This window comes from Capra hircus, chromosome 18 (assembly GCF_001704415.2).
Source record: "Capra hircus breed San Clemente chromosome 18, ASM170441v1, whole genome shotgun sequence".
NCBI classification, from domain to species: Eukaryota; Metazoa; Chordata; class Mammalia; order Artiodactyla; family Bovidae; genus Capra; species Capra hircus.
The window spans coordinates 47,006,416-47,034,210 of NC_030825.1; the positions used below are offsets into that span (position 1 = coordinate 47,006,416).

At 54.2% G+C, this 27,795-nt stretch overlaps 3 protein-coding genes and 1 long non-coding RNA gene across 8 annotated transcripts; 2 read left to right on the top strand and 2 right to left on the bottom strand.

Annotated features, from left to right (window-relative positions):
- Positions 5,350–10,101, bottom strand: SBSN (suprabasin). 5 transcript variants are annotated; one of them, XM_018063341.1, is made up of 5 exons: positions 9,488–10,101; positions 8,444–9,163; positions 6,582–6,647; positions 6,420–6,464; positions 5,350–5,558 (listed from the first exon to the last, which is right to left on the bottom strand). In XM_018063341.1, the coding sequence occupies exons 1-5, from the start codon at positions 10,034–10,036 to the stop codon at positions 5,535–5,537; spliced, it is 1,404 nt and encodes a 467-aa protein (XP_017918830.1). In that variant the 5' UTR covers positions 10,037–10,101; the 3' UTR covers positions 5,350–5,534. The 5 variants fall into 5 exon arrangements, with proteins under 5 accessions (XP_017918830.1, XP_017918827.1, XP_017918829.1 ...); XM_018063338.1 differs by having other exon boundaries at positions 8,444–9,379; XM_018063340.1 differs by having other exon boundaries at positions 8,444–9,175; positions 9,392–10,101.
- On the top strand, positions 13,209–23,685 carry GAPDHS (glyceraldehyde-3-phosphate dehydrogenase, spermatogenic). The gene is made up of 11 exons (XM_018063404.1): positions 13,209–14,966; positions 16,862–17,024; positions 18,050–18,146; positions 18,315–18,421; positions 20,769–20,859; positions 20,940–21,058; positions 21,425–21,506; positions 21,790–21,941; positions 22,103–22,265; positions 23,278–23,375; positions 23,462–23,685. The coding sequence occupies exons 1-11, from the start codon at positions 14,900–14,902 to the stop codon at positions 23,532–23,534; spliced, it is 1,212 nt and encodes a 403-aa protein (XP_017918893.1). The 5' UTR covers positions 13,209–14,899; the 3' UTR covers positions 23,535–23,685.
- Positions 14,107–16,911, bottom strand: LOC108638120. The gene is made up of 2 exons (XR_001919596.1): positions 15,420–16,911; positions 14,107–14,990 (listed from the first exon to the last, which is right to left on the bottom strand). It is a non-coding gene; the product is annotated as an uncharacterized LOC108638120 (long non-coding RNA).
- TMEM147 (transmembrane protein 147) lies at positions 24,018–25,748 on the top strand. Its single transcript, NM_001314309.1, is given in 7 exon segments — positions 24,018–24,094; positions 24,173–24,242; positions 24,780–24,839; positions 24,926–25,062; positions 25,205–25,289; positions 25,380–25,501; positions 25,584–25,748. Coding segments are annotated over 7 exon segments (675 nt in total). The 3' UTR covers positions 25,708–25,748.

Sequence of the window (27,795 nt, forward strand, 5' to 3'; positions counted from 1 at the left end):
TTGTTTTCTTGGCTATGCCTCCTGGCAGGCAGGATCTTAGTTCCCCAACCAGGGATTGAACCTGGGTCACAGCAGTGAAAGCACAGAGTCCTAACCACTGGGCCCCCAGGGAACCCTCTCATAGTGTTTTAAATAGTGTGGTCAGGAAAGGGCTCTTTGAGATGTGATCTATGACCGAAGACTGAAAAGAAGTGAGAGTGAGCCATGAGAATATCTGGAGCCCAGGGATTCCAAGCAGGGAAACAGGGCAAAGGCCCTGAGTCAGGAGCCCGCTTATTCTGTTTGAGGACCACTGTGGCTTGTGCAGAGGGGAAATGCGAGCAATTCAAGTCAGACACAACTAGGCCAGATTGTGGAACTTTGGGGACTGTGGTGAGAACTTTGACTGCTAATGAGGTAGAACCAGCCAAGGGCTGGGAACCAAGGAAGGTTGTGACCTGATTCAGATGTTTAAATGAGCAACAGACTGGGGTGGGGGTAGGCCTGAGGTGTACATAGGCCAGGGAGGAGGCTTCGGGGGGAGGCCGGACTCAAGAATGGAGCGGGCAAGGGGCTCAGGGCTCGGTGGCGTCTCTGCTCCCCTCTCTGGGGTCCTGGGCCTCGGACTGGCAGCTGCTGGCTCAACTCATCCTGTCCTGGAGCCCATGCTCAAATGCTGACTTGATTACTTACTGCAAGAAGGGTGGATACAAGGATGACACAAGGTACCACATGCAAAGAGCTTAGCACGGTGCCTGGCGCATAAGAACACTTGAAATATGTTCTTGCTAGTTTCAGACACTTCACTGCTGTTGTAATACTTTCCTGGCAGTTGTTTAATTTTGAGACTCATGCACAGGCACACAGGTACCCCCTGAATGGGCCAAAGGCAGAAATTTACTTTTAAAGAGGACTTATTTGGGGAATTCCCTAGCAGCCCAGTGGTTAGGACTCCCCACTTCCACTGCGGGGGTGACAGGCTCAATCCCTGGTCCAGGAACTAAGATCCCACAAGCAATGTGCTTCCCACTCCCCCACCCCCGACAAGAAACAACTTGGTACGGGGAACTTATTTGGAAGTAGCCCTCCCCCCGACCCAGAGTCACAAGGAAGCCTGCCATCCCTCGAGCAGAGATGCCCAGCAGGAAAGTGCTCGGGTCGAGGAGGCAGCCATCACTGCCTACTAGTTGGGTGGCCTCAACTCTCTCCCTTCTCTGAGCCTTGGCTTCATCATCTCTAAGGGGGTGATCGTGGAACCCGCCTCAGGGGATTTTAGGAGGGTGACTGAATCATGTCTGTAAATGCTTAGTCTAGAGCGAACACCCAATAAATGCTGGCGGTGACGGTCCCACCCAGCCTCCTCTCCCTGTTCTTCCACAGCCTCGGCAACTGGCCTCCTCTCTTTCTGACTCCCTCGCCTGACTCTGCCTGTCTGGCCCAGCTTTGGGCTTCCTGCTTATACATCCCAAGTCTGCTCCAGCCGGTAGCCTCCCCTCTACTAGTTGCCAGACACCTGCGCCCAGCCTCGACCCCTCCTCAGGAACCTGTTCGTCTAGGAGAAATGGATATGAAACAGGTAAGGAGATAATTGCAGGCTTCCCAGGTGGCTCGGTGGGTAAAGAATCTGCCTGCAATGCAGAAAATGTGGGTTCATCCCTGGGTTGGGAAGATCCGCTGGAGGAGGGCATGGCAACCCACTCCAGTATTCTTGCCTGGAGAATCCCATGGACAGAGGAACCTGGTGGGCTACAGTCCATTTGGTCACAAAGCGTTGGACACGACTGAAGTGACTGAGCATGCACACACACACACAAGTATATAATTACAGTTTGTCACAACGCCTTGAAGACCAGTATCAGTGCACTATGGGAGCAGAGATAGCCCTTTGTTCAAACCGGGGAGGCAGGAAAGGACAGATAGGCAGGGCGAACGTCCCTGGCAGAGGAAGCAGAGCTCACCAGGCCTCGAGGCAGGACTGAGCCGTGCCTCTTGTAACCTTCAGATCTGCCTCTTCAGACCCTCCTCTTCCAGAAGCCTCCCAGGACTGACCCCCAGCATTATCCTATATCTCTTTGGCACTTTCAGGAGCCCCATTCAAGCCAACCTAGCATGAAAATGGGGGCAAATAGAATCAATGAAAGCTTTTACTTTCTGAAAGAATGACCGGAAGGGGTTCTTCCAGACCAGATGAAAGGCCGTTCAACATAGAGTAGACCCTCTGTTCCCACATGTGTAGGAAACATGTGGTATTGAGTTGGCCAAAAAGTTCATTTGGTTACTGAACAGTTGTTCAATAAAGGTCTTGTGAAAATGGAAAATATGTCTTTTATTGTTACTTAAAACCAAGCGAACTTTTTGGCCAACCCAATAGGAATGAATGCTTCTGTTTATTGAAATGCCAGAAACAAAGCTCTGGGGTTTACTTTGAAAAGCATCGAAAATGTATCAGCACCCGAGCAGAAGGATCATGGGAAGGGACGGTTAGGGAGTTTGGGATGACATGTATACACTGCTATATTTAAAATGTATAACCAACAAGGACCTACTGTATAGCAAAAAAAAGAAAAAGTATCAGTGGAAATGTGATAAAGCAAGCATAGTCTTATGTTCATGGTGGAATCCAAGTGGTGAGTATGCAGGTATCCACTGTAAAATTCTTTCATTTTTGCAATAAGATATTGCCAGGGAGAAAAAGGAGCACATGTTGTTTAAGTAGGGACTTCCCTGGGGGTCCAGTGGTTGGGACTCCGAGCTTCCACTGCTGGGGGCCTGGGTTCTATCTGTGGTTGGGGAGGCAGGAGGCAAAAAATAAATAAATAAGAAAATAAAATAGTGGTATTCTACAAACAAGGAAAAACACAGAGAATATGAAGTGCCAAGAACATTACCTTTACTGTGCCTATCAGGCCCCTCCCCTCCCTGGTGCGTCCTTTAGTCTTTATTGATATATCACTTTGTGTTTGTTTTCAAATTCTGTTTATGCTTTGTGCTTAGTCACTCATTCATGTCGAGCTGTTTGTGACCCCATGGACTGTAGCCCGCCAGGCTCCTCCATCCATGGGATTCTCCAGGCAAGAATATTGGAGTGGGTTGCCATTTCCTCCTCCAGGGGATCTTCCCAACCCAGGGATCGAACCCACATCTCCTGTGTCTCCTGCTTTGCCGGCAGATTCTTTACCTGCTGAGCCATTGGGGAAGCCTTCCCAGGAAGCCTCTAAATTCCCCAAGGGCAAAAACACTGTCTCTATTTCTGCTCCCACCGTTGATGGAATTTTGGAGCTGGAAGCCATGTTTGCAGTCCTCTCTTGCAGACACCCGCCCCCCTTTATATGGGAGGAAGTGGTGGCCCCTGGAGGGGAAGGACGTGGCCCACAGGCACCTGGTCTCCCAGCACTCCACCCATGCTAGGTGAGTATTCTACAGACTTTATAGGTAACTGGGCAAGGTCAGGTTCTGGAAATAGACAGGCCTGCTACTTTCTCACGGGTTACCCCAGGCAAGTGGCCTGGCCCCTTGGAGTCTCACCTTCCTCATCCATACAGTGTAGATCATATCCTTTGGGTTGTAGGAAGCTTCAGTGGTTGTAGAGTATCTTTCATACGGTACCTGGAACCTACGGCATGCTCAGTATATAGTCGTTGCTAGCATCTTCGCTCCGGGCTTTGAGCCATCCACAGATCTGAAAGCGGGGCCTCGCGTGTCACCATTCCTCTCATAAAGAGGCCTCCCTCCTGTCCTCACTGTGCCTTCCCCCTGAGTCCTTTGTGGCCCCACCGGAGAGAAGACCTCGCACGTGTGCCTCCTTCCTCTCTCCTTATTCACTGAGTCCCCTCCCTACTGATGCTAAACAGCAAAAGAGGACTTCCCTGGGGGTAGAGTGGATAAGAATCTGCCTGCCAATGCAGGGGATACAGGTTCGATCCCTGGTCTTCGAGAAGGTCCCACAAGCTGCAGAGCAGCCAAGCTCGTGCACCGCAGCTACTGAGGGGGTGCCCTAGAGCCCGAGAGCCACAACTACTGAACCCATGAACTGCACCTCCGGAAGCTGGCATGCCCTAGAGCCTGTGCTCTGAAACAAGAGAAGCCACTGCGATGAGAAGCCCACCCACCGTGATGAGAGAGTAGCCACCACTGTCCACAACGAGAGAGAGCCTGCTCGCAGTGACAAAGACCCAGTGCAACCAAAAATGAAACATTTTTTAAATGTTAAAAAAAAAAATAACAGCAAAAGACCTCTGGGTTTTCAGAATATCCTTTGTGGCTGTTTCTCCCTCCACTTGTTGTGTGAATTTGGTCATGTTTCTTAACTTGCCTGCACCTCCGTGTGATTTTTTATAAAATGAGGCAATAGCAGTACCTCTTACTGCAGATGGAGATTGCAGCCATGAAATTAAAAGACGCTTACTCCTTGGAAGAAAAGTCATGACCAACCTAGACAGTATATTCAAAAGCAGAGACATTACTTTGCCGACTAAGGTCCGTCTAGTCAAGGCTATGGTTTTTCCAGTAGTCATGTATGGATGTGAGAGTTGGACTGTGAAGAAGGCTGAGCGCCAAAGAATTGATTCTTTTGAACTGTGGTGTTGGAGAAGACTCTTGAGAGTCCCTTGGACTGCAAGGAGATCCAACCAGTCCATTCTGAAGGAGATCAACCCTGGGATTTCTTTGGAAGGAATGATGCTAAAGCTGAAACTCCAGTACTTTGGCCACCTCATGCGAAGAGTTGACTCATTGGAAAAGACTCTGATGCTGGGAGGGATTGGGGGCAGGAGAAGAAAGGGAAGACAGAGGATGAGATGGCTGGATGGCATCACTGACTCGCTGGACGTGAGTCTGAGTGAACTCCGGGAGTTGGTGATGGACAGGGAGGCCTGGTGTGCTGCGATTCATGGGGTCGCAAAGAGTCGGACACGACTGAGCAGCTGAACTGAACTGAACTTACCTAACTGGTCAATTGGGAGGATTTGGTGAGGTCATAAATGTAATGTACGGGGAGCCTAGAATGCCTTAATTACACAATACACATGGGTTACTATTGGTATTCCTTTGGTGCCACACCCCTGAATGAGGATGCTAACTTTTTGGGCTCCATCAAGGTTCCTGCCAGTTTTTCCCCGGGCTCCTCCCACCACTACTGGCCCAGAGGGGCTTTCCCTGCATGGATTTCCTCTTGGTGCCAAGCACAAACTTTGCACTAGTGAAGTATAACCTGTCCCTGTAACTACCCTCTTCCATCAGATCAGGCTGAAATCTCCAGCTCCACCTATCCTGTGCATCAGACTCCCAGCTCCTCCAGCAAAGCAGCAAGAGGAGGAAAGACAAGCCTCCTCCCGTGGATCCCCCGCTTAGGGAGCACAATGGACCATGATGTTGTACAGACTGTTGTATTTATTCATAAGTCTCAGTATTGTCCCCAAGGGACTCTAGAAATCCATCCTCCCCCTTCCCTTCCCCGACCCCCCCAACCCCGCCCTGCGTGCCCCAGCTCCTTCAGGTCACTTCAGCGGATATGACAATAGGAATGTCAGTCTCTTCAACCAGGCCAGTTCATCAGCTTAGGGAATGATGCTGGTGACGCTCTGGAGGAGAGAAGGAGAGAGGGAATGGATGCAGAGTCCTGTGCCCTCACACCCCCTAGAGAGAGGAGAGGGAGACTAGCTACTCTGGTCAGGAATTGCTTCTGTTCCAGGGACTGTTTTAAGGAAGGCGGCACCTAGACTCAGGAAGAACAGGGAGCCGGTCCACCCAGACACAGGTGCCAGGAGCCTCGGTAGAGACTGAGAAGCCTTGTCTGCTTTGCCTGAGAGGATCCTCCACCACCGCCAGAGCCCAGGGATAAACAAGGGTGTGTCTCTGAGTTTCTGGCATAGTCTTAGGGCTGTTCTACACCCTCACCCATTGGACCCAGTTTCAGGCTGCTGAATGTACTGAGCACAGACGAGACCTAAGACTTCTCTTTGGGTCTAGAGGGAGGCCCAGGATCCCAGAGGAGCCTTTAGCCTGGTGGGGAGTGGGGGTGGGGGTGGGGAGGGACTTGCTGTCCACCAGGGACAGAGCTGGGGTTCCCGCCACCCAGGATGTTGCCACAAGACAGCAGGAACAAAACCGCCGAGGGAGTCACAGTGAAGGGAGGGGGTGTGGCAGGAGATGCCAAGGCGGTTGGTGACGGGCACACATGGGAAGGTTTCGGCAGCCCCTCCCTCCCTGGCGCCCAGATGCATAAGGACCCCTGGAGGTCTCTTCTGCTTGGATGGGAATAGAAAGAGCCCAAAAGGTGAGCGCAGGATGTGAAGGGCAGAGAGAGGGAGACGAGGCAGACCAGAGCTGGGAAACGGGTTGGCTGGCATCTGCAGAGCCTGAGTGTCTGCAGCGCAGCTCTCAATGGACAGGTGATGGGAGCGGGTGTGAGAACATCTCCCAGAAACCACCTGGGCACTCACCTTCCACAGGGCTGACAAGGCCATGAAGGGCTTGTTGACCGAAGCCTGAAATTCAAGGACAAGAGGGTCAGTCCCCAGCATCTGTCCCACCTACCATCTGAGGAGAGCCTCCGTTCCCCGCACCACCACCCTCCAAGTCCACGCTGTGTGCTTGAGACTTACTCCAGATGTTAAGGTTGTGGTTGCGGCCCCTCCGTGCTGGGCGGTGGATCCGCCTGGATGACCGTCCTGTGGACGAAGCCCAGACTGTTGTTACAACCCCCGAGACCTTGAGGGTCTCCCAACTTCTTTTTTCCCAGTGGCCCGTTTCCCCTAGGGGGACTGGGGCTAGGGTGGGAGGCATAAGCTCACCCGCCAACCCGCACTGTCCAGGAAGAAAACCCAAAGCCCACGTGGCTGTGGGAATTCCATGAGAGATGGGAGGAGAAGCCAGGAACCATGTCTGCCCTTACTGGTCAGTCTTCCCTCAATTCCCTTTTGTTCTGGTTAATGAGATGTTCTTAGTTACTGAGAAGGGGCCCCACCGGAAAGGGAGCCCAGAGGAGCCAAGACCATAGTTTAACCTCCGTCCTGACCTCTAACACACTCTGCTACACACACTCCAGCCTGATCACTAATTCGGGCTGATCCCCATCCTGAACCCTCCCCAGACTCTCAGCAGTGCCTCCGCCTCTGCACTGCTGCTGCTAGCCTTGAATCCCCAAACAAACCACCCACTCTTGGGCTCTATTCAGTGAATCCTGGCACCTGACTCAGCCCTCTCCCTTACCCTGCACACTTTCAACATAGTTCCTCTCTCCATACCCACCCATCCCTGGCTCCGTGGCTGGCAGCTTTCGAGGCCTGGGCCAGTCTGAAAGCTGGTGTCCCAAGACTCCACATGGAGAGTGGGGAGTGGGGAACTGGGGCAGGCAGGAGTCAGCCTTCTCTTGCTCCTCCTTGGTGCCTGTAATGCCGTGCGTGGTGCAGCTTGCCTCCCAGTATCTGTCCCCTCTACCTAAGTGGGGATCAGAAATCCCCCAGGAAGTCTCCCTGGTGATCCAGTAGTTAAGACTCCGAACTTCCAATGCAGGAGGTGGGACTTGGATCCCTGATTGGGAACTAAGATCCCATATGCCGCATGGCTATGCTCTCTATGCTTAGTTGCTCCATCATGTCTGACTCTTTGCAACCCCATGGACTGTAGCCCACCGGGCTCCTCTGTCCATGGGGATTCTCCAGGCAAGAATACTGGAGTGAGTTGCCATGCCCTCCTCCAGGGGATCTTCCCAACCCAGGGATCGAACTCAGGTCTTTGGTCTTGCAGGCAAATTCTTTACCATCTGAGCCACCAGGGAAGACCATGCTGCATGGCATGGAGTAAGAAAGAAACAAACAAAGGAAGGAAGAAAGATCCTCTGGAAGGCCTCCTCAGACAGGACAGTGTGGAGGAAGAGAAAGAAGCCTAATTTGCAATTCACTAAAGCTGTGTGCTAGCCACGTGACCTTGGCAAGTCCCTCAAACCTCGCTGAGCTTCCGGTTCCTTATCTGAGAATCAGGGAGTCAGCATCCTTACTCTGACTACCTCAGAGGCTTGCTATGAAAATTAAACAGAATGGGCTTATCTCCCAAAGCTAATCCTCAAGTTCATGCTGACGTTCTGGGTTTTCTCAACACTCATTCTCTTTGCTCCATAATAGATCTTGGCCTCAGTAACTGCTTCCTGTTCCCCAGGGGAGGCTGTGCTCCTCCCTACCAATCGCCTTAACTGGGAGGACAGCTCCCTGGAGGTGGGGCTGGGGTCCCTTTCACACTCTCTGATATAGGGCTTTGCAGATAAGATGGCTTAATCAGTCTGACCGGTTGGCCACCAGCTCCTTTGTAAGGGAGATGGAGAGTGGGAAGCCTAAGCTTCCCCCAAGCTTAGCTGCCCAAGCGTCTTTCACCAAATGATGGTGACGTGGGCTCCCCAAAATGTCCCAAGGGTTGAACCTCTCCCTCCCCCAACACCCTTCTCCCCACTTCCCCAGCCCTGTTCACCTACATTCAGCAGCTGGTTGGCCTCCTTGCCGGCTTGGTTGACCCCATTATGAACATTCTGCTGCAACCTGTCCTCCTCCTTCCCGGCCTGGCCTGCAGCGTGGTGGACACCTTGGCCAAGTTTCTCCGCTTCCTTTCCAGCCTGGCCAGCCGCGTGGTTGACCCCGTGGCCCAATTTCTCTGCCTCCTTGCCGGCCTGGTTGACCCCATCATGGACCCCTTGACCCACTTTACCCGCCTCCTTTCCGGCCTGTTCAATGGCATGGTGGACTCCCTGCCCAAACTTCTCTGCCTCCTTCCCAGCCTGATTCACTCCATGTTGGACCCCCTGGACTATTTTTTCTCCTTCTTTCCCAGCCTGCCCCACGGCATGGTGGACCCCCTGACCAAACTTCTCTGCCTCCTTCCCAGCCTGATTCAATCCATGATGAACCCCTTGGACTATTTTTTCTCCTTCTTTCCCAGCCTGCCCAGTGGCATGGTGGGCCCCCTGCCCAAACTTCTCTGCCTCGTTCCCAAACTGCCCAGTGGCATGGTGGGCCCCCTGCCCAAACTTCTCTGCCTCGTTCCCAAACTGCCCAGTGGCATGGTGGACCCCCTGCCCAAACTTCTCTGCCTCCTTCCCAGCCTGATTCACTCCATGTTGGACCCCCTGGACTATTTTTTCTCCTTCTTTCCCAGCCTGCCCCACGGCATGGTGGACCCCCTGACCAAACTTCTCTGCCTCCTTCCCAGCCTGATTCAATCCATGATGAACCCCTTGGACTATTTTTTCTCCTTCTTTCCCAGCCTGCCCAGCGGCATGGTGGGCCCCCTGCCCAAACTTCTCTGCCTCCTTCCCAGCCTGATTCACTCCATGTTGGACTCCCTGGACTATTTTTTCTCCTTCTTTCCCAGCCTGCCCAGCGGCATGGTGGGCCCCCTGCCCAAACTTCTCTGCCTCCTTCCCAGCCTGATTCACTCCATGTTGGACTCCCTGGACTATTTTTTCTCCTTCTTTCCCAGCCTGCCCCACGGCATGGTGGGCCCCCTGCCCAAACTTCTCTGCCTCTTTCCCAGCCTGCCCAGCGGCATGGTGGGCCCCCTGCCCAAACTTCTCTGCCTCGCTCCCAGCCTGCCCGGCAGCATGGTGGGCCCCCTGGCCAAACCTCCCTGCATCACTTCCCACCTGGTTGACCCCATGATGGACCCCCTGAATCACTTTGTCTGCCTCCTTCCCAACCTGTCCAGCAGCATAGTTGACCCCATGGGCAAGCTTCTCTGCTTCCTTTCCTGCATGTCCGACGCCATTGTTGATTCCATGGGCTACCTTGTCCAAGCCGTGGTTGAGCCCCTGGACGCCCTTGTCCAGCTCCTTGCCGGCCTGGTTCCCCATGCTGCTGAGTCCATTAAAAACTTTCTCCACTTCCCTTCCAGCTTGAGTGATTCCATTGTTGATGCCTTCCAGGGCCTTGCCCACCTCTCTCTCTGCACTGCTCAGCCCTCGGTTGATCCCTTCAATGACCTTCTCAATGGGGTCATTGTTGGCCGCCCATCCAGGCAGGGCCCCCAGTAGCAGCAGGAGGGAGCAGGAGCTGAGCAAACGGGCAAGATGCATATTGTTGGGCAAGCGGGGAGGATGCAGAGAAGAGCCAGGGAGGCAAAGCTGCTATTTATCCTCTGCCTCCTCTGCTCTTCTCCACCCCTCATGACTCAATTACCCTGTGAGGTACTTCGTCCCCAGTCGGGAGGTATTTCCCAGGGAGATCTGGGGTTGAGCAATGAGAAGAGGAGGAAGAGAGGGTGAGTCATGAATGAAGAAGACTCACACGGCATCTTTGCTCCTTGCCCAGCTCGCACCCTCCACCCCAGAGCCCATATGTCTGCCCTTTCAATCACCTGCTCTTTTCACTCCTCAGTTACTATCCAGGCTTCATCTCTCCCAACCCCATCTTCTGTCACCCTCCATCCCTAGGACCCCGGCTGGTTCTTCAGCATCTTCACTCCTCTCAGGGGGTCTAAGGATCCAGCTTCCCCAGCAACAAGGCTCTGAAAAGATGGGGAGCAGGGGCCAGAAGCACCCCTCAGGGAGTGGAAACAATCATTAGACCTTGCTCTGCTTGTTGTTGTTGACCCCTGCCCCCTGCACTTACTATGCTCCAGCCACACAGGTCTTCTCTATGGTCCTCAAACACACCGAGCTCATTCCTGCCTCATGCCCTTGGCACTTGCTCTTCTCTCTGCCCGGAATGAAGAACTCAGATTTTCACAGGTTGGGTTCCTCCTCGCTCTCTTCTTGCCTCAGATGTCACCTTCTCAAAACACCCTTCCCTGGCCCTCCCCCAGTTATACTCTGTAATGTCATCCTTTACTTTTTATAAGCTCTTACTACAATCCGAAATTATTTTTTATTGTCTGTCTCACCTATCAGATTGCATGCTTCCCAGGTGGCGCAGTGGTAAAGAACCCACCTGCCAATGCAGGAGATCTCAGTTCAATCCCTGGGCTGGGAAGATCCCCTGGAGGAGGGCATGGCAACCCACTCACTGGATTCTTGCCTGCAGAATCCCCACAGAGAGGAGCCTGGGGGGCAACAGTCCATGGGATCGCAAAGAGTCAGACATGACTGAGCACACACACACACACACCCCTATCAGTTTGTAGACTTCCAGAGGGCCTTTGTCTGTGTTGGTCATGCTGTATCCTGAGCTTCGAGAACATTCAGTAAACATTTGTAGGTTGAACAATGAATGGATTAGAAGAAATCAGGGGATGAGAGTCCAGGCCTGAGCCTGGGTCTCAGAGCATGATGGAGGGAAGTTTGCATGTGTCCCCAGAGCAGCATCAGGTCCCTTGGTGAGGGTGGCAGATTTTGGAACCAGAAACACATTCTTGCCCTACCTCCCAGCCCTTGGGCTAAGGCAGAGGACTGATTGCCACTAGCTGGGACAGGACGTAGTGTCTCCTGAAAAGCCGGTTGAGGCAGCCACAGGGAGGAGCCGAAGACCCAGGGCAGCAGGAGCCAGTCAGCCAGAACCTGGGCTGGGGGCCAGGAGCTCATCCCTTCCTCCCTCCTCCCCGAGGCCTCCTAAGTCCTGACCTGAAGTCCCAAGTGTTGACATAATGGCAAGGGCTGAAGACAGAAACAGCTGAGAATTTGGCCTCAGTGTGGAAAGGGACATCAGAGCGAAGGGCAGGGGGCGGTGGTAGGTCTGTCCTTGGTGGGTCTGTAGAACTGGTTTGGAGGGACTAGAAGGATGATGGCCAGAGGGTGGGTACAGTTGGGTGCCAGGTGAAAGATATTTGGGTTTTGGTGCCAAGGGGAGAGCCTGGGAGAGGGGGCGAAGATGGGTTTGCAGGTGGGCAGGCCAGGCACGAAGGAATGTGCTGGGTGTGAGCAGGTGGGGGCGGCGGAGTTATGCGTGTGGGTACACAGGTGTGGCGAGAATCTGCACGTGTTTTCAGGCTTTGCTCAACAAGGGCGACAAGATCCACTCCCCCTGGAGGACCCAGGGCTCCATCTCAGATCCAGGGATCCAGACCCAGAAAGCCAGGAGTTTCTGCCTTCTCTAGGCTCTGCCCATAGACCATGATTAATTGTGCCACCTCTCCAAGCTTGAGCTCACCAAGTTGGTTTCACAGTCCAAGGATAAAGTCAAATCTCTGGGCAACCTCAGGTGTGGCTTTCCTGCCCTTGTCCAGCACCAGAATGAGGGAGTTTCCCAGGCCGGGAGGTTGCTAGGTGGGGAAGGGTGAGCTTCAGAATCTTAATCTGCCCCAAGATTGAGAGGTGGGGCTTCTCCTTCAGAAACGCACTCCGTTCCTCTCTCCCCGCCCCATCCTTCCATTTTCTGTCAGTCTCCATCCTTCTCTTCAGTGCATAGTTCTCACTGTTGTTGTTCAGTCATCCAGTCGTGTCTGACTCTGCGACCCCATGGACTGCAACACATCAGGCTTCCCTGTTCTTCACTATCTTTGCTCAAACTCATGTCCATTGAGTTGGTGATGCCATCCAACCATCTCATCCTCTGTCACCCCCTTCTCCACCTGCCCTCAATCTTTCCCAGCATCGGGGTATTTTCCAATGAGTCAGCTCTTTGCATCAGGTGGCCAAAGTATTGGAGCTTCAGCATCAGTCTTTTCAATGAATATTCAGGGTTGATTTCCTTTAGGACTGACTGGTTTGGTTTCCTTGCTTCCCAAGGGACTCTCAAGAGTCTTCTTCAACACCACAGTTCGAAAGTGTCAGTTCCTCGTGCTCAACCTTCTTTATGATCCAACTCTCACATCCATACATGACTACTGGAAAAACCATTCATTCTCACTTGCACTATTTAACTCAGGACTTTGGCATCTATCTCCATATATGAGATTAACCTGGAGTTGTCCTTTCTCTGCTGTTTCCTAGAGTGAGTAGTGGAGGTTTCAGGAGCTGAGCTGTCACAGCACCCCACAGCACTCATGAACTGTGCAATGTGGGTACACACAGTGTGACTGCCACTCCACAGGGCCTCAGAGCCCAGGCCCTACCCAGAGTGCCTCAGCACAGGAGCTGCCTCTAGGTTTCCCAGCTTCACTTAGGCTCTGCACTAGGTCCCGTAGAATGGCAAATATTTGTTCCCAGGGCCTCAGCACATCTTGCCCATAAAATCATTGGGATCTGAGTCACCCTTTGGGAGGACAGATCTTAACTCCTTGTTTCTTCTCTTGTTATTCGCCTACGCAGATTTGCCATTTCCTTTTTTTTTTTTTGGTGGTGCGGGGTCTGTGTTGCTGGGCATGTGTTTTCTCTAGTTGCAGTGTGCAGGCTTCTCATTGCGGTGGCTTCTCTGGTTGTGGAGCTCAATATCCAGGGCTCGTGGGCTTCAGTAGTTACTGTGCACAGTAGTTGCGTTGCACAGGCTTAATTGTTCCGAGGCTTGTGGGATCTTCCCAGACCAGAGAAGTCCTGCCATTTCTTTTTGTATCAGTTTCCATCCCTCGTATTTTCTAAGAACATTTTAACTGCATCTAGTTTTTCACATATATTATTGTAAAGGCATACAAAATCGGTCCCTTTTCAGTCCTGGTTTTATTTGTGCACACTTCCTCCACCTTGACTATACATGTTAAATTTGGTACGCCCCACCTCTGTTCTCTTTTTTGGTCTGGGTTTGTTGACATCTCCCCAGCTGTTCACTCAACTTATTTTCAGTTTCACCTTTCCCATCCAAGCAGGAGGGCCTCACCCTTGCTCTGTCTCATGGCAGATGCTTCGCACACTGAGTCCTTATGGAGGTCAGGGGAAGGAAGAGGTTATGCCATTCTGCCCTTTCTTGCTTCCACACCTCTCTCTGGGACGATGACTCCCTCCTGGCCCAAATCCCCCCTAAATCTTGGTCACAACTGTGTGTCAACTGGCCCTACAGGTGAAGGTGCCTGCCTGTGAGTCACAGATGAGCAAGCAAGCCCCCACACCCCATGCTGTGGGGGGATGGGGCCATCGGTCCCTGTGTTCTTCCCAGAATGTTTAATGAAAGCCTGCTTTGTGTCAGGCACAGGAGCTGGAGGACCAGTGATGAACAAAACAGAGAACAATGGTCCCAACAGGGAGACGAACAAGCAAAGGAGTAACTGCATCAGGGTAAACTAAATACATGAAAAGCCATCAGGAAAAGAACAGCATGTGTGAGAGGACAGGACTCAAGATTGGGCATCAGAAGAAACCTCAGAAGGTTACATTTATTCATTCATCCTGGAATTATTTCTTGAGCAAGCACCTTTTAAGTACCATTCTTCTAGTCAATGGGATATAAAAGTGACAAAGGCAGACAAGCCCTCTAATGGGCAGAGACAATTTGCAAGAAAAAAACGGAAAAATAAAATGATCTTTAGAGAAGAGATATGCTGGGAGGAAAAGAAAATTATAGAGTATAACCCTAAAGCAGTTTGGCACATTTTCATATGTAACCCAGGATGGGAAGTCAAACAAAGATTCCTGGATGACAGGAGTTATGGTCATGGCAGATAGTGACTGAGAAAGGAGAGAACTTTAGATGTGGAGTTAGGAGGAGCTCTCTTAGAGCGTGGCACCTGAGGGAAACCAAGAGGCTGCCAAGGGAAGAACTTGAATGAATACCAGAACGAATGAATAAATACAGGACTTCCAGGCAAAAAGAAATAGCGAGGATAACTATCCAGAGAAGGGTCCAGAAGAGCATAGAGCCCGTGTGCCCAAGGAGAAGAACGAACCGAGAAAGGGCCTTGAAGATCAGTGCAAAATGCTGGATTCCATTCGAGACGCCAGGGGTGGTCTTGGAAGGGTGGGACACGGCCGCGGCCACGTGCCTCGGCTGGGACTGGGCCTTCACGCCGGCTCCTCTGTGACGTCACAGGACGTCACGGTAAGATGTTCCGGTCCCTCCAGCCCTGAGCCCCGTCAAGCAGTAACATCGCGGCGAGCGCCAGGGCGGCTGGCTGGGCCATGAAACTTTAGAAGGCCATGTCGAAACGCGACATCGTCCTCACCAATGTCACCGTTGTCCAGCTGCTGCGACCGCCGTGCCCTGGTGAGGGAGGCGGTGGAGCGACCCCTGGGAGGGAAGAAAGGGCGGTGGGTCCGAGCCCCTGCGGGCGGGAGGCGCCCCGGTAGCGTCCACCAAGAGCCGGACAGGAGGCGCGGGGTGAGGGACCACTTGCCGGTCAGGGGCTCTTCCATCCTGACTCGCTGCCTTCGCTCCCCGCAGCCCCACTCTCCTCACCACCTGGTTTGCGGGCAAAGTGCGTTCTATGACAGTGGTGGAGGAGAAGGGGACCCCCGCCTCCAGGCTGGGCTTTGCGCCAATAGCGCCATGGAGGGTAGAAACCGACCTGGGCGGAGGCAGGAGCCGGGTCTACAAGGGGGCACCCGGGATCTTCACCCCCTTCCCTCCCCGCCCCCTTACCGACTGAAGGCTAGGCAGCTCGCAGCCTCCGCACCTCAGGGGTGTCGGCAGGCGCGCCCAGTACCGTGTTTCACCTACCGGATGAGGCTTCATCACTGAAGCTGCCCCAGGCTCTTCCTTCCCAGCCCATGTACCCGATCCAGGAGCAGAGGGAAGAAGGCAAGCCTGGGGGAAGTTGCAAAAGAAGGACCAGCTGGGGTTTCTCCTGAAAGGTCACAGAGTAGGCTCAGATCCCTACTCTTCACCATATGAAGAAATCCCCCCTTTTCACGGAAGCAGAAATAGAACACAAAGGAATAGAGAGATTCTTAAAGTCACCAATAACCACCAATAAACATTGACCAATAGTTTTATGAACTTGTAGCGGTACTGGAAACACACACAGCCCAGCCTCAGGTCACAAGGTCGTTGGCAAACTGGAGAGATTAGAAGAGAGGTCAGCTGACCCCCAGCTCCTAATCCCACTCCCTCCAAAGTCCCTTTGATTCTGGTGCCAAACACAACTCCAACCTTCATCCTCCAGTCTCTCTCCAATCCCTTCCGTCTCCCTTTCCTCATGAATACACTGTCAGACGTTCTCCCCTCTATTAAAACCAGCACCGAGTGTGCCTTGAGATCTCGCTGAGTCCTCACAGTAGCCCCCAGGTGAAGGGTCAGGTGTGACACCAGGAAACAGGCTAGTTTCATTACCTTGCTCAGACAACTCAGCTGGCAGATGGCTGAGCCAGGGCTGATATCCAGGCCTGACCCCCAGCTTGAAACCCTCTGCCAGCCAGAGTCCCTTGACTGCTGTCTCCACCAGGTCCCTCCTCCCCACATCAAGCCCTCAACTGTAGCTCAGACAACACAGCTTCAAGCATAGGTGTTTTAAACACAGTATGGATGTGGACATGCATGTGTGGAGAAGCAGAAGCTGATAGGGGTTTCCATTTGTTTGATATGTTACGATGGACTTGTGTTTCTGAGGATAAGAATCACCTTGGAAACAGGATTCCTGGGACTCAGTGCAGACCCGCCAGTCAGATTTCCCTAGGAAGAGGTCTTCCTGTGATCCTTACCAAAACAGTTTGGGGACCACTGGACTAGATCAATTATCAGATAAGTCTGGGAAACAATCTTCAAAATATTGAGTGTGGCATGTTTCCCAGACTCTCTTGTAAGCACTACCTGTGTCACCTCATTTAATCCTTACAGTGATCCTCTGCAAGAAGTACCATTATCATCTCCATTTTACAGAGGAGGAACAGGAGGCAATGAGACCATCACCCCAAGCAGCTGTTAAAAGTCGACATCCGCTGAATTAGAATCCCCAGGGAAGAGGCCCTGGCACTGATATTTTAAAGCAAGCCCACCCCCCTATTCTCTCTTTGGATTAGGTAGTTTTGGGAAACACTGGGCTCAACAGTTGGCCGCTAGGGGCCAGAAGCCAGCAGCAGATCCTGATTGGCAAAGATGGCTTGTTCTGTCGCAGTGATGGTGCAGCTCATTAGCTCACTGTCCCTCTCCCCTGCTCCCAACAGTAACCAGAGCACCACCCCCGCCGGAGCCCAGGGTTGAAGCAGAGCCTGAGCCCCCACCCCAGCCCCAGCCGGAGCCAGTCAAGGAGGAAGTCCCACCACCTCCACCACCACCACCCCCTCCTGCAGCTAAGAAGGTTCGGGAGCTGATAGTTGGCATCAATGGGTGAGTCACCCCTGAGCGGTTCCCAAAGCTTTAGGGCCTACCCCTAAAGCTCTACCCAGTTGGGCTTCCCTGGTGGCTCAGCTAAAGAATCTGCCTGCAATGCAGGAGACCTGGGTTTGATCCCAGGTTTGGGAAGATCCCGTGGAGAAGGAAATGGCAACCCATTCCAGTATTCTTGACTGGGAAATCCCATGGACATGGACAGAGGAACCTGGTGGGCTACAGTCCACGGGGCCACAGAGTCGGACATGACATAGCGACTAAACAACGACTCTCTATTACTAAAGGGGGCTTTTCCAATGCTTTCATCCTGCCCATCCTGGAGAAACACAGGGATAAAGTCAAGAGGGCTCCACCTTCAGAGAGCTCACATTTGGGCAGAAAGTCAATGAATATGGAACATGGCAGCTCAGTGGTGAACAGTGTGGAACTTGGGGGGAGAGTAAGATTGAAGAGGGCTATGTTAGCCAGGGACTCAAGGAAGCCTCTGGGAAGTGACACTGGAGTCCGACAATGCCCTGAGTGACAGTGGGGCAGCAAGCAATGGCTATGGGGTGTAGGGGGCAGCTCAGTGTTCTAAGGACAGACAGGAATTCAGCACAGCTGGTGGGGGGCGGCACAAGCAAAGGAGAAGAGGACGGAGGATGGCGGAAAGCCACACAGGGGCCTGGAGGACCGTGGTGAGGAGTTTGGATCTGGTTTTACTGATAGACGGGGATAGAGGTTTTCATTTTTCAGCTTGAGAGATATAATCTGACCTCAAGTTCTACAGGATGCATCCAGCTATGAAGTGAGGAATAGGGGTGAGAGGACAGAGGGGCAGAGAAACACAAAAAGTGGTGGAAACGGGCGAGATCGTGTGAGCAAAATGACACTGGCCCACACAGGGATGCGACCGTCTTCCCCAGATTGAGACATCCCACCCAGTCCCTGAGCAGGCCTCTTTTAGCCCCTCCCTCCCGCCCCCCTCCTCTGCCTGCTGGCTGGGGACTCTGAGGACAAACCCCCAGCCTTCTCCCTGGCAGATTCGGACGCATCGGTCGCCTAGTGCTGCGTGCCTGCATGGAGAAGGGCGTTAAGGTGGTAGCAGTGAACGACCCATTCATTGACCTGGAATACATGGTGAGCAGCAGACAAAAGGCAGGGTGGGAGACAGTGGGACCAGAGTGGCGAAGGGGTTCGGGGGAGCTCTGTGGGGGCTCCCAGCTGCCCGGTGGACCCCTCACGGGGTGGGGGGCACTGCTCACTCCCCATCCACCCCAGGACTAGAAGTCATTCTGTCTCCTGCAGGTGTACATGTTTAAGTATGACTCCACCCACGGGCGATACAAGGGGAGCGTGGAACACAAGAATGGACGACTGGTCGTCGATAACAATGAGATCAGTGTTTTCCAGTGGTAAGGGCGGCTGTCTGATGCCAAGCTGAAACATACTAATGCAGGGGTTGTAGAGGTGATTAGAAAAAGATTCCAGGCTCTCATGTAGGGTTCAGTTTGTAACCCCCCAAACTGTATGTGCATATGCTTCCAGGTACTGGTTTGGAGAGGTGATCTCGGAGAAGCGCCTGACCCCTAGAATGGTGAAGCACTGATCTAGAAAGATGCCCCACTGTCCTCAAAACACTTTTTATTTAATACATATGTGTGTGTTTTCTCTCAGGCCTATCAACTCAACCTGTCTAAAATTCAACTCTTGATTATCCTTCAACCCTTCAATCTATTTATCCCCCTGCCCTGGAAACAGCATCACCATCTAGCCCAACTACTTCCATTCAGTTCCTACATAGCAGCCACAGAACCCTTCTTCAACAGCTGGACTGGTTACCCCCCATCCCCACTTAAATCCTCCAGTGGCTTTCCCATCACCCCACATACAAAATCCCAGCTGCTGACAGGGTTCCCCACCATGTGCCCCATGCCCCAGCCCCATGTCACCAAAGACACACTGGCGATCAACCTCTTGGAACCCTGCTCCAGCACCTTAGAACCCACTTCACCCAGTTCTCACTGATACAAACACTCCTCCTTTATCTAAAGATGTATTTGTGAAATATTTATTTGGTTCCCTCAGGTCTTGGTTGCAGCCCGTGGGCTCAGTGGTTGCCATACGTGGGCTCGGTTGCCCTGCTGCATGTGGGATCTTAGTTCCCCTACCTTAGGACTCAAACCCGTGTCCCCTGCATTGCAAAGTGGATTCTTAACCACTGGACCACCAGGGAAGTCCCTTAAAGATGTTTAAAATCTAGTAAGTCAAAATCTTGTAGGAGAAGGCAACGGCACCCCACTCCAGTAGTCTTGCCTGGAAAATCCCATGAATGGAGGAGCCTGGTGGGCTGCAGTCCATGAGGTCGCTAAGAGTCGGACATGACTGAGCGACTTCACTTTCACTTTTCACTTTCATGCATTGGAGAAGGAAATGGCAACCCACTCCAGTGTTCTTGCCTGGAGAACCCCAGGGACAGGGGAGCCTAGTGGGCTGCCGTCCATGGGGTCACACAGAGTCGGACATGACTGAAGCGACTTAGCAAGTCAAAATCACCAATACATTTTCAAAATACCAAAAAAAAAAAATTTAAATTCATAAAATGGGAATCAGTAAATCTACTTTATCTAAGGTAAATTAGCCACTGCTGGCCCTGGGGCTGCCTTCCATTTTACACACACGCACGTCCGCAAGCCCTCTCCAGCCGCAGGCAAGACCCACAGCCTTCCCAGGGCTCTTCCCAGCAGGCCCACTCTCAGCCCTGCTGTCCATCGGTGGTCAGGTGTGGGTGGAGGTGAGGACTGCAAAGTCAGAATGCGAGAAGCTGTCTGACCCCAATTTGAAGTCATTGACAGCAAAAACAATTCCAGATTCCAGCAGAGCAGCTGTTGCTCAGAGTCCTTTCCTTCCTGGGTCTGGACACCATTATCCCTGTCCCCTAGGGTACCCTCCCAGTGCTGCTCCGCCCCCACACAGGTGCCCCCTCAGTGTGTGCCCCACTGCTCTGCATTACAGCACCATGGATGCCCTCTGGCATGTCTGCACAAGCAGTGTGGCTTATGTGTGTACTTTATCCTGCTCCCCCACCTTCCTGTTGTGTGACCTTGGGCAAGGGAACAAAGCTTGGTCTCCTCGTGTGTCTGATGGGGATGCTGATCATACCCACCACAGCCAGAGCAGGGAGAAGGGCCCGAGGTGTGCAGAGAGCACCAGGAAGGTCCTCCTCCCAAGAAGCCTCATGCAGCGCTCCCGCAGGGAGGGCCCTGTCAGTCTGCAGGACCACTGCTGCTCTGGCATCTGTGGGCACAGGCCCAGTGGGTAGCCTCAGTACTTCCTTGAAGAACGAATGAACAGAATCCTCAAAACAGGCCCCTGGCCAGGAGGGCACGGTCCATGACAACCTAGCAGAGGGGGCTGGGGTCTCCAGGGTCACTGACTCTGCCGCATGCCAGCACCCCAATTGCTGCAGAGGAATTTGTTGAAGGGCCCTTTCCCCAATTTGGAAGGCAGACAAAGCGGGGGAGGGGGGGATAAGAGAAGAGCTGCTTGGGTCAGATGATGAAAAAGGGGACCTGCCAGATGACCACAGAGTGAGAAGAACCATGCACGATGCCCGGGGAGACGAGGAAGCCGCTCATTCCTGCCAGGTGGCCTGGCAGGAAGGCCTCGGGTCAGCCTTTCTCAAATGGTGAAGGCCAGGGACTGGGAAGGGGAGGCCAGGCAGGGGAGAGACCGACTGACAGCGCTGCCGCCCCTCCACAGCAAGCAGCCCAAAGAAATCCCCTGGAAGTCTGTCGGGAGCCCCTTTGTGGTGGAGGCCACCGGTGTGTACCTGTCCTTAGAGGAAACTAAGGTAAGTTGGGAGGAGACACCCGGGGCTGCCTGGGTGGGGTGGCACTCGAAGTGCCTCATGACACTCTGCTTCTTCTCTAGGCCCACATCGAGGCAGGTGCCCAGCGTGTGGTCATCTGTGCGCCCTCTCCAGACGCACCCATGTTTGTCATGGGGGTGAACGAAAAGGAATATAACCCCAGCTCCATGAAAATCGTCAGGTAACAACGTATAGGCAGCAATGTTCTGCAGGGTGTGCCTAAAGGACAAGCCTGGGGGTGGAGGGTGAGGGAGATAGGAATCCTCTCACCCTCACCATTCCCCCTCGCCCCCTGGTGCTGTCTTCACTTCACTCCACTTCTCCTTCCCAAGGTCTTAGCAGCCCTCTTGTTCACGTTACCCTAAAGCCATCAGTTAGAAATATTCTCAGAACATGCTTGGGGAGCTTCTACTCCCCACTGCTCCCTCATCCCCAGCCCAAGTTTTCAGCAAACCAAGTCTGTGTGCAAACCCTGAAGGTCAGGTAAGGGGGGAGGGGCGGCTCTGCAGCTCACCTCACAGTGCCCTGGCACTCCTGGCTGTTTCAGCAATGCGTCCTGCACCACCAACTGCCTGGCCCCCCTCGCCAAGGTCATCCATGAACGATTTGGGATTCTGGAAGGCCTGATGGTAAGCTGGGGAAAGGGGGCGGGGCAGGAGACCCAGCTGGGAACCTGTACCTCTTCCTCCCGTACTTGCTTCGTGTGTGGAGTTAACAGGGAGAGACTGGTTTTCTGTGTGGGGAGAAGCCCACCAGTGGTGACATCCTTTGAACTCTGGATCCTGCCTGCATGTGCTCCTCCTGGGTGGTTGTGGCCTTGCCAACCTCCACACCTGGACCGCTAACCTTGGGCCTGGGAAGAAGAAGCCTAGGAGCCAGGAAGGCCTCACCTTGGCCCTCTTCCTTCTTAAGACCACAGTCCATTCCTACACGGCCACCCAGAAGACAGTGGATGGGCCGTCGAAGAAAGCTTGGCGAGACGGACGGGGCGCCCACCAGAACATCATCCCAGCCTCCACGGGGGCTGCCAAGGCCGTGGGCAAAGTCATCCCAGACCTCAAAGGGTATGAGGGCATGAGGCTGCAACTGGGGCGAGGGCACACCCCAGAAGGACTGGACTGGCCCCCAATCCTGGAGGTGTCCAGTGTGGCAAAAGCAGAGACAAGGGGGAATGGTGGCGAGGCCCCTGGGTTCTGACTCCTGCCCCTGCTGTGGGATTCTTCAGGAAGCTGACAGGAATGGCATTCCGAGTACCAACCCCAGACGTGTCTGTGGTGGACCTGACCTGCCGCCTGGCCCAGCCTACCCCATACTCAGCCATCAAGGATGCCATCAAAGCAGCAGCCAAGGGGCCCATGGCTGGCATCCTTGCCTACACGGAGGATGAGGTAGGGGCTGAGGAGAAGGGACCCTGGGAAGAGCCCCCTGGGGAGGGAGCGTGGTTTTCCATTTGCCAAGGAGTTGTTTGCAGCGTATTAAAAATAGGACCTGCAGGACTGGGAAGGTCAGCTCTCCCCACCAAATCAGGGTCTCTGTACTTGCTCCCCTTTGGTCTGGACTGCTGTTCCCTCAAGTAGCCACACAGTGCGTCCTCACCTTCTCCAAGTCACTACTTAAACCTCTCACCTCTTTTTGTGGCCCTTGTCCTTACCTGAAATGTCATTTCATGGTCACTGTTGGCTCTGCTAGCATGAACACTCCAAGACAGTAGTGACCTTGGGACTCCTTTTTCACTTCCATAGCTCCAGCCATCTTCCAGGGCCTGGCATACAGCAGGTGTTCAACACCATGCTTAGTGAACAAGACAAGGACTCCCATTTTTCAACACTTGCTTAGGGCCGGCCATGGCCCATGGCCTTCCCTGTGAGGAACGGGTATCACCTCCCTCTGCTCCATCAGTCCACTTTGGTGCTGTCTCCCTGCTTTAGCTCCTTCAAGTCCACCCTCCCAAAGCTGCCGGGATCTCTTAAAGAAGTCAGATCACGTCATCCTCAGAGCTGGAAGCCTTCCTGTAGCCTTCCACCATGCTAGGGTCAAACCCCCAGGGGCTTCATGCTCCAGTTCCTTCCACCTCAGACCCTACTGAGGGGTGGAGCTGACCAGATCCTCCTAGTCTTCCAGAGCCAGGCTCACCACCTTCCCTCAAGGGCCTCTGGCAACTCATCCCCCTTGCAGGATTCCCAGGAAGAGATGTCTGTTGGTGCAGCATCAAAGGCTGTTTGCAGTCTGTATCCTTTAGCCTGGCCCCTACCTGCAATGCCCCCCATGAGTCTCCCTCATACCCTGTCCCCAGAACCTGGACAGAGTGGGGCTCCATCAAACACTGTGCGCCCAACAGACTGAGCTCCTGAAGGTCCTTCTTCTGCGACCCACGCTTATCTTTGAAATTCTGATGTTCAGGTCGTGTCCACGGACTTCCTTAGCGATAGCCACTCGTCTATCTTCGATGCTAAGGCCGGCATCGCGCTCAACGACAACTTCGTGAAGCTCATTTCCTGGTAAAGGGGGAAGGGGTCAGAGACCGTGGTGGGCAGAGTGGGAGTGGTCGGAAAGGATCCCCTGAACCCCCTCCATCCCTCCCCAGGTACGACAATGAATATGGCTACAGTAACCGGGTGGTGGACCTCGTCCGCTACATGTTCAGCAGAGACAAGTGAAACAGGCTGACCCACCTCTGCTTCCCAGTGCTCTCGGGCCGGAACCTGTTTCTCATCCCCGTCCTCGGCCCCCCGGGGAAAGGTGGGCGTCCCCGCGCGAGGGGCCTGTGCCGCTGGGCCAGTGGTAAAATAAAAACCCAGAGTGCTCACAGTTGCGCGCCATGTCTCTGCGCCGGTCACGCCGGGGTCGGGTCCGGGACCCAGAGCCGCTCCGCATGCGCTCGCTCGATCCGGGCAACCAGACCCCAAGAGCCGCTCCAGAGAGACCGGGACGGCACGGGGTCCAGCTCCGGAGCAGGCTCCTTGCTGGCCGCCCCCGGGCGCCGCGGCGGAGCCGGATGACGTCAGCGCGCCGCGCCACGGACTCCGGCTCCCAGAAGGCCGCGCGGGCCGCGGCGGAGGCAGGTGGGCGCCAGGCCCGGGCTCGGGCGCCAGGCAGCCGAGGCAGAGAGGCGCGCTCCGGCGGGCCGGGCGGCCGGGGTCATGACGCTCTTCCACTTCGGGAACTGCTTCGCCCTGGCCTACTTCCCCTACTTCATCACCTACAAGTGCAGCGGCCTGTGAGTGCGGGGAGGCCGCGGGGCGGTGGGAAGGGGGTGCCGCGGGTCGAGCCGACCCCTCACCGCCCACTCTCGCAGGTCGGAGTACAACGCCTTCTGGAAGTGCGTCCAGGCCGGGGTCACCTACCTGTTCGTGCAGCTGTGCAAGGTGAGGGCGCCAGCGGTGCCGCGCTAGGGCTCGGAGGACCCTCGTCTCTGCCCCTGCCCGGACCCCGGAGGTGGGGCCATTCCCGCACCCCAACTGGGTGCTCCAGAATGCCTAGGGAAGCCAGGCTTGGAAGGGCTGTAACCCGAGGAGAGGTCCCCGAGCAACTTTTGTAGAGCACTTTTAGTAACACTGAGAACACTCGATTACGTGGCCAAGAGGGTTTTGGATACTAACTACTAAGAGCCGCTGACTAACCCCAAGTCCCAGCACTGCTACCACTGCTCTGGTAGATAACCAGCCGCGGCGCCTCCAGACCTGACCTCGATCCCCTGTGAACACCGCAGGACCCAGACTTCCAAGCCCCTGCCCTCAGTCACCCTAGCTTCTGCCTTCTTGCTGCTCTCTGGTGATCCCTCTTCCGTATGGACACCGCCCCCCAGAACCCCAGTGTACTCCCCTCCACATACTAACTTGCCACCCAATTCACGTGGTTGCTTTCCCTCACCTTGAGGTGACCTCTCTGTGTTCTGATCTCAGATGCTGTTCTTGGCCACTTTCTTTCCCACCTGGGAAGGCGGCATCTATGACTTCATTGGGGTGAGTGGGGGCAAGGGAGGGGGAGGGAGTACAGGAGTGGGGGCCCCTGGCACCTGTGCTTACTCAAGCCTCAACCTGACCCACAGGAGTTCATGAAGGCCAGCGTGGACGTGGCAGACCTGATAGGCCTAAACCTTGTCATGTCCCGGAATGCCGGCAAGGGGGAATACAAGATCATGGTTGCTGCCCTGGGCTGGGCCACCGCCGAGCTCATTATGTCCCGGTGTGTGCAGCAGCCTGGAGCCCAGACTCCTGAGAAAGGACACCTGGGTTCCAGGGGGTGCTGGAGGAGGGGGGGGCTCACTCAGATTCTGGGTGCTGAGGGTGTCTGGGTACTGGAGAATCCCTCCCTTTGCCTTCCTCAGCTGCATCCCCCTCTGGGTTGGAGCTCGGGGCATTGAGTTTGACTGGAAATACATCCAGATGAGCATCGACTCCAACATCAGCCTGGTACGCAGTCCCGCTTACTCCACACACACCTCCTTTGCTGGTGGCTCTACTCCTCTTGAGGCCCAGCCCTGACTGCCCGCTTCCTTCCAGGTCCATTACATCGTCGCCTCTGCCCAGGTGTGGATGATAACTCGCTACGACCTGTACCACACTTACCGGCCAGCAGTCCTCCTCCTGATGTTCCTTAGCGTCTACAAGGCCTTTGTCATGGAGTGAGCGGGGTGGGGTTGGAGGCCGGGTCCAGATGGGCCAGGTTTTCTCTTCTCCCTCCCTCATTGTGCTGTTTCCTCACAGGACCTTCGTCCACCTCTGTTCCCTGGGCAGCTGGACGGCACTGCTGGCCCGAGCGCTGGTGACGGGGCTGCTGGCCCTCAGCACCTTGGCCTTGTATGTCGCCGTTGTCAACGTGCACTCCTAGGCTTGGCATCCCAGACTCTCACATACCTTCTCCCCATCCCCAGGTTCAGTGAAGTAAACAGTATTTGGAAAGTTGTTTCTGCCTCTGTTTCTCTCTCTGGAACTGTCTGCCAATACTGTGCTCACCTGGGTCCCAGCGGCTCTCGTTTTGGTTTTGGAGCCAGGTAGGCAAGCCGGGAGACTAGGCCGCATTGATTTGTCCTATGTTCCTGGACCAGCTCCTCTGCTCCTTGTTTTCCCTGAGTTGGCTGAGGGCTTGTAGACAGTCTTTGAGCAGTGGCATAGGCTAGGCCCTCAGGGAACAGGTGACAGAGGGGAGCTAGAATCCAAGAGACGGTTCTTGAGGGCTTTTCCTCACTGCCTTAACCTGGCCCTCTCCCACATGGCTCTTCCCTGGCTGGTCACCTCCTCAGCTCCTGGTCCCAAACGATCCCCCCATCCACCTTTTGTATGGGAACTAAGGGAATCTATCTGAAACCCCCGTCTTACTAGTTTGCCCTTCTCTGCTTACAACCATCTAGGGCTCCTCACACTGGAGCAGTCCACTGGACCCTTGGTTTTATCTTTGAGCGTCTGTTTTGTGATTCTGAGGTCCTCAGTGCGCTGACTCGGTTCTCAGATTAAACCCTGGCCTGAGTCTTCTTAGGGTGGAGAACAGAGACAGCTGCAGCTCAGGAGCAGAGCCCACCAATGTGGCTGTTAACACTGAATACCACCCTGCTCATCCCAGTCCTTCCCTGGTCTAGTGAGGCCAGCTTCCTGCCACTTTCTCTCCCCTTCCCTAAGGGGGATTGATTAGAAGCAAGGTGTTGAATGGCTTTCTTAAGATCCACCCAGCTGCAATCCCTGACCACGTGGGAAGGTGCACCCCAGCCCTGCTGTTATCAGTGGGATCCCCCAGGGCATGAGATAGTCACGTGCCCCTTCCCTCCCTCTCTTCCTCCCTCCCTTCCTGCCGCCCTCCCTGCACTAGGCTCTCAAGTCCTGCCATAATGTTACTTGACCCGGGGCCTAGGAAAGCAGCAAACACAGATCTGTTCAGCTCTACTCTGAGTCTTGGTGTTTCCAGAGGCAGCGTTTACCTTCAGATGGGGCAACCACCATGTAGCCCACATTCTTCTCATTGTTCCTAGTCAGAACAGGGTTCCCAGGGGTCTTGGAATGGGGTGGGGAGGTGAGTGGGAGGTCACCATGAGTTTGATATGAAAAGGGGGTGGATGGGGCGCTCCCCAAGCCCACATGTGTGGATGTATAAGGGCATTGCCTTCTCCTGTATCCTCCTCCCATGCCCCACCTAGCCCTGAGCACATAGAGGGAAGGTTGCAGAAATGACTATTCAACCTATCTGCCGAGCAGGGAGAAGGCAATGGCACCCGACTCCAGTACTCTTGCCTGGAAAATCCCATGGACGGAGGAGCCTGGTAGGCTGCAGTCCATGAGGTCGCGAAGAGTCAGACACGACTGAGCAACTTCACTTTCACTTTTCACTTTCATGCATTGGAGAAGGAAATGGCAACCCACTCCAGTGTTCTTGCCTGGAGAATCCCAGGGACGGGGAAGCCTGGGCGGCTGCCATCTTTGGGGTCGCACAGAGTCGGACAGGACTGAAGTGACAGCACCAGCAGCAGCAGCTGAGCAGGGACTCTGATCCAGGCCTTCTGCTGGTGGCCATCTGTCTGTGAAGTAGCCCCAGCTTTCATGGGGTTCAGGGACTGAATGGGGGCACGCAAGCCAGACGGATCAGGACTGATGGTTAACCCTGGCCAGGATGGTGGCCCTGGTGGGCTAGACTACAGTGATAAGGGCTGGGAAGGGAAAAGATGGCTATCTGTCTCCTGGAGGAGAGGGTGTGTGGGCTGAGACTTAAGAGGATGAGTTCATGGGGCAAAGAGAAGAAAGTGGGTGTCAAGGCTCTGCTTTTCAAGAAGCAAAGTCCTTGAAGTTAAAAGAGAGCACCTGGCCTTTCCAGGGAAACAAGAACTGGTTGGAATGAGTTCGGGGAGCTGTGTGTTTTTATCTTGCCAGGTGGGCTGGGGGTGAGGAGTAGGGAGATGACCAGTGAGAAAGGGAGGAGTCCAGGGTAATAGAA